The 6,433-nt window shown below is 34.3% G+C and overlaps 1 protein-coding gene across 1 annotated transcript; it reads right to left on the bottom strand.

The window, feature by feature from the left end:
* Positions 1–1,265: 1,265 nt before the first annotated feature.
* On the bottom strand, positions 1,266–5,362 carry LOC306864571 (SKA complex subunit 2-like). The gene is made up of 7 exons (XM_079408668.1): positions 5,295–5,362; positions 3,423–3,506; positions 3,164–3,340; positions 2,910–2,984; positions 2,337–2,379; positions 2,062–2,194; positions 1,266–1,908 (listed from the first exon to the last, which is right to left on the bottom strand). Exons 1-7 carry the CDS (start codon positions 5,322–5,324, stop codon positions 1,776–1,778), a joined length of 675 nt encoding a protein of 224 aa, XP_079264794.1. The 5' UTR covers positions 5,325–5,362; the 3' UTR covers positions 1,266–1,775.
* Between the last annotated feature and the right edge of the window lie 1,071 nt (positions 5,363–6,433).

Genomic DNA, 6,433 nt, shown 5'->3' with positions numbered 1-6,433 from the left:
TTGACCTATATTTCCAAAGTATTAATCATTTCAGTTATTTACCAAAATTTCAGTATCGGCGCATCTCTGATTTCTAATATGTGACTCTGGACCACAAAACCAGTCATAAGGGTCAATTTTTAAACAAATTGAGATTTATACATCATCTGAAAGCTGAATAAATAAGCTTTCATTGATGTATGGTTTGTAAGGATAGGACAAAATTTGCCCGAGATACAACTATTTTAAAATCTAGAATCTGAGGGTGCAAGAAAAATCTAAATATTGAGAAAATCGTTGACCAAATGAAGTCCTTAGCAATGCATATTATTAATCTAAAATTTTATTTTGATATATTTACAGTAGGAAATTTACTAAATATCTTCATGGAACATGAGCTTTACTTAATGATTTTTGGCATAAAAGAAAAATTAATAATTTAATAATTTTGACCCATACAATATATTTTTGGCTGTTGCTACAAATATACCGTGCTACTTATGACTGGTTTTGTTGTCCAGGGTCACATATGTGCTTTTAAATGTCATCTTTACTGGCGTAATATGATGGCATATTCTAGCCATCAAATATCTTCAGTATTATGTTTTATGCTTTTGACATCTGCTATGTGTGTTTTCACAACTTGAATTCACTCAAAGCTCTTTTAGGAAAGACAATTTATTTATATTATATACAAATGCTTATTGTTGTTGTTTTGCTGTAGAAGCTTACATCTGATAAATGTAAATGTATCATTATATTATATTTGCATCAATATATGATATGAAATCTTGCAGGGCAAGCTCCACTTAGAGTAAGTCATATTACTTATATATTAGAAAACTCCTGCTGGCTTTCCTGGTTGAAAATGCTCCAGAATTTGTTTTTGTAATTTCGTAGTTTTAATTTTTTTATTAGCAGACACTTCCAGACACTTATTCTTAAGCAGACACTTCCAGAGTCATTCAAACTGCACTGTTAAAGAGGAGCCGATCCTGATGTTTTGCATCTGAATTGTTCCCATTTTAGATGCTTAAGGCATGTAGTTTGTGCTCTTTGTTGAATTTACAGTTTAATGTAAGAAAATGTTCCAAATAAAAAATTTTTTGCCTTCAGACTTGTTCTTATGTTCATCAACAGTTTGAGCTTTGTTGTTACCGTGGACCGTAACAAATAGATGTAATACATTTTTGTTTTAAATTATATTTGATGTTCTGATGTTGTTACAGACATGTATTGTCAGTGTCGTGTTGAAGTTAGTAGCTTTTAAATAAAGGAAATCTACAGTATATATATAAAAAAATACATTTTATTGCATACTCAGAATAATTACAACACTAACCTAAAAAAAAAAAAAAAAAGTGAATACAAGCTTACCATTCAAATATAGTCTCCTCTGCTTCACTGAGATCTGAAATTTTTATAAACACCTGTTTCACTTTACAAAAAATATAAACTCTTATGCTGTACAGTTTCTTTCTTATACAAACCTAATGATGCCCACAACAGGTCATGATATAATTTAATAAATGGACAGAAAAATAACAGCCAAAAATAAGTTTAGTGCTTAAAGTATGATAAATAAATTATTTTAAATGTTTGCAATTCTGATTAATGGATACTTTAACTTTATGGATGCAATATTTATGAAATGTTCTCAAGTCGCCGTTATTCCTGTTCTAAACTGTTGATCCAAATCAAAGTGCAAGAAGGGTTTTACTTCAGCACAGAGGTGGAAGGAACTGGAAGATTTACAGGTTTTGGTGGGGTTTGAGTGTCTATTTTGTTCCCATTTCTCAGTCTTTTGCCAGCAATGACACAAGTCCTTTTTTATCCAGCTCAATGAGTTTAAGATGCTTTAAGGTCTTTAATGCAGAATCACTAACTATCATGTTCAGCTTCTTCATCCTCTGAGTGCTTATTGGCCCCCTGAAGAGACAAGAAAAGTTGTGTTTCAAATGTATTAGAAAACACTTTTCTTGGTATAAATAAAATCACATAGTTGTCTTAAGTTACAGTAAATGATCATGTTCGGGCTCGGGGTTAAAGGTGATGTGTTTGCACAAATATCCCCAGACAAACCTGTTCTTATCTGAGAAGTACTCCGATAACTGTTTATAGAGTGTGTTGACGTCATTCAGCTTCAAGTTACCACGTACACTCCGTGGGACAGTCTCAAATGTCCCCTCTGACACCTCGTCACACACGTTTTGTGCTGCAAGAAAGAGAGAAAAAAAACAATAAATTATTATAATTATTGATATTGACGCAGATGCTGATGACCTTTGACACTGTGCCATGGTTACGATTGCTTAATGCTGATTTATGTTTTGATTAATGTTTTCTTCGGTCCTTACATTCAGACTGTGCTTGAGTTTGAGGTTCTTCTGTAGGCACGGCCTAAAGAAACAAACATTCACCAACTCAAAGTAGCTTTTACCTCAAAACATTACAAATTACTACATTAAGTACATGCAACTGCTGTTCAAAAATTAGGGGGAGCAAGATTTTAAGAAATTAAGACTTCTATTTAGCAAGGATGCATTAAATTGATCAAAAATGACAGTCAATTTAATTTAATCTCAATCAAAATGCATTTGGGTTATTTTGATGAGGTTAAAAAAAACAACAACAAAAAATACAGCTTACTAATAATAAAAGCATAACAAAACATGATTTTGAAAATTAAAAAAAAAAAAAAAAAAAAAAAAACTGTTTTTGCAAATAAACTTCATATATATATATTCAATTACAAAAGTTATTTTAAATTGTAATATTTCACAATATTACTGTTTATATTGTATTTGATCAAATCAATGTAGCACTAATAAGCATACGAGACTTCTTACAATATAATAGCAACCCCAAACTTTTGAACAGTAGTGTAGTTATGTAATTATGGTAATAAAAAGCTTGACAAAATGTCTAACCTCTACATTTAATGCGGCAATGGATGAGCAGAGAAAATCTCTCGCTTCTTGTTCTTCTTTTGTCAGCGGTGGAACCTTGAACAAGTTTTCCCATTAGCACATATACAGTCCGAACCCGAAAACCTTCATTTTTTTCCAAAGACTATTCCTTAACCATGGTGAAATCATTGTGTATGGCCTCTGGTGTAGTAAGATTAACATGGACTGTTTTGGTTTGTGAGATTTGGCCTGTTGTTGCACAACTGAATGAATACCTGCACATCTGCGGTGTCCTGCAGCTGTTGAACCAGCTGCACAGTGGTGTCCAGGTGAGCTCGTATCGAGTCCATGGACTGTTTCTGTTCCGCTGCGATCTCCTCCACCTGTGCACATAGGGCTGCATGCCGTGCTTTGATTGCCGACAGGTTCTCCAGCAACTGAACAGGGTTTCCCTGAAATCCACAACCACAGATTTAGAAACACAGACTCAGTCAGTATTTAACAAAAAAAAAAAAAAAATGAATACGAAAATACCTCAAACGCTTCTCTCGCATTGGCCATGAAGTCAAATTTCAGCCGCTTTTCCACATATTCTATATCAGCTTCTGCTTTCTGGAACTACAAGGACACAGATCTAAACATCATAATTCAGTAAGCATTCACAAGATTTGAATCGAGAGTTGATTGCTGTTTGTACGCTTTAGTGGCCCATCTGAATGAGGGAACAACCTAAAACCTGAAACCCTATTAGCAATATTGCACTACTCTGAACACAGTGGACAGCAGAGGCAATACTGATAGGGTCCCAAGAATTAGGATTGGACATTATGACCTGTAAAACAGAGAAGACAAACAACAATATGCCAGATGAGACGGCGGGCGTACCTCTTTGAAAACTTTCAAACTTTGTGCAAAGCTGCTCTCGAATGCTTTGACAATACTATTGCACTGCTAGCTGTCCAATACAGTAGTGCAATGAAGTCAGAGCACCTGTTAACAGCACTTGATGTGGCAGGCCACGCTGTTGACCCTACCTTTGAGAAAAATCCCTGGCCAATGCCCTTTTAACATTGCACTGCTTTAATAACTGGGTTATCAGTAGTACAATATAAAAGGGGCACTGGACAGACGGTACAGGGCAATCAGGGCGGTCCATTTGCATGCTGAAATATCCAATCATGTAAATAATGTCAACAAAAAGCCTGGGAAGAAAAACAGTTGTCACATAAACATTAAAACATTGAGAAACAGATATGTAGATGGATCATCATAAAGGCATTAATTTTAAAAAAGTGAGTGAGTGTTTAGTTATGGTATTTTGTTCATTATAGCTATTTTGCTTTATTTAATAGGCAACAGCCATAACTGTTCAGATTAATATAATATAAAGTACATTACTATTATTATTATTATTATTATATGTGACCCTGGACCACAAAACCAGTCATAAGTAGCACGGGTATATTTGTAGCAATACATTGTATGGGTCAAAATGATTGATTTTCTTTTATGCCAAAATTCATTAGGATATTAAGTAATGATCATGTTCAGATTTTAAAATATTTGTATCTCTGCCAAATATTGTTCGATCCTAACAAACCATACATCAATGGAAAGCCTATTTATTCAGCTTTTAGATGTATAAATCTCAATTATGACTGGTTTTGTGGTCCAGGGTCACAAAAATGGCATTTCTGACACTGGCAGTGCAAAATTACTAATGTTAGTTCCCTACAAAGAACAACACCGCGCCCCCTATCGTCTTCACTTCCTGACGATATTTGAACTCATGAAAAATTATATTAATGCATGTTATTATTGTTTTACTTAGAATAGCAATATAGCTTGTTTGAGATTTTGCAGGAATCTTTCAAAAGCTAAACTTTTACGAAGAGGTCTGTGCGTCTTCCAGATGCAATGGACACATTTTATTGAAATTGATATCAGTTAATGACAATTGCTACAATAACTTGGTGTGCATACAATCCCATAGTGTTTACAGATATGTGAGTATCTCATGGAGTAAGGAGTAAGTTCGGGATGCAGCGCGCAGGCCTTCACCGAGATCAGCGCTTCACACTGCAGCCATCGACACAAATCAACACTTTTCCGAACAAATGCCTTAATTTTGATTCAAAATATGCACATTATAGTAAACCAATCATATTAGGGCTTTTTTCTGTAAATACAAGTGAAAAAAGACATTAGCAGTGGCACTAGTTAGCCATCCAGCTACATGTTTATCGTAATTTTCCAACCTGAGGGAAATTTACACAACATGTAATTCTTCGTGTTTGTTCTACATTACGTTGTCTATCGTAAAGGCACCTGTGCCACTAACAGTTAGACGCGTACGGTCGGTTTACACGTGAAAACATCAGATGGAAACGCTTGGCTGAATCTTACCATCGCCTCCAGCTTATCAACTGTCTCCATGTTGAATAGTTTACATTCCTGAAGCAGCCCCGGAAATATAAAGCTCGCAGCAGAACGCAAGACCTTCTCTGATTGGTCAGCTGTCAGAGAGCGTGGAAGATGATTGGTCAGGTCGGAAAAGGGGCGGTATGTTCGGGATGGAATTCTAACGTACTGTCTTGTACGTACTACACAGTGTATAATGCATAGTATTTAAAATTGAGTATTAAACATGTATATACAGAATTCAGTGTTTTTTTGTTTTTTTTTATTCTTTTACTTTCGGCAGTCTGTTGATGCATGCATGCAAAAAATGTTGTATTATATTTCGAACTTAGTCATACTCTGCAGTGCAGAGTATACATACCCTACTACATGATATGTGTAGTGCACAAATATTTAGTCCAAGGCCTTGAGAATTAAAGGAAGAGACCTACACAGGTGGTCAGAATTGTTGGTACCCTTGGTAAATATGATCAAAGAAGGCTGTGAAAATAAATGTGCATTGTTAATCCTTTTGATCTTATATTAAATTAAATGTAAAAAAATCACAAAAATCTAAGTTTTCATTGAATTTGAATTTGAATTTATTAAGGGAAAGCCCCTTGAGATGCTTCATCTCATTTTCAAGGGGGACCCAATAGCGCATACAAGATACAACACAAACAATATAAAAAAAATATATATAATAATAATAAAAATAAATATCACTTAAACAGACAAACAACAGCTCTCTCCCCTATTCACCCACCCACAGTCTACAACTACTGTGTAAACAAAAGCATGTACATACTGCACAAGAAAACATAAATTTTAATATAAGCATGAAAAACCAAATATACATACACCCTGAGAAAAGAAAGAGAAAAATATTAATAATAATAGATATAAATAGTTCATCAAAAATAATTTAAATTAATAGAAAAAATAATAGACAGAAGTTGATGTAACCTAAAGGCAATTCTCAACCCAAAATTACAACTATAGCAGGTTATTTTCAAATGAGATAGTAAATTAGTCCTGAAGAGATGTAATTGATCTAAGGGAAGAAGGGAGTCAGATGGAGCTTTATACTGAAAAGACCTTCGACCGACTTCAGTGAAAATTCTAGGAACAAGAAAATGTGGACA

This window comes from Barbus barbus (genome assembly GCF_936440315.1).
Source record: "Barbus barbus genome assembly, chromosome: 45".
NCBI classification, from domain to species: Eukaryota; Metazoa; Chordata; class Actinopteri; order Cypriniformes; family Cyprinidae; genus Barbus; species Barbus barbus.
Note: the sequence above shows the minus strand (reverse complement) of the source record. Positions and strands in the feature narration are given on the sequence as shown.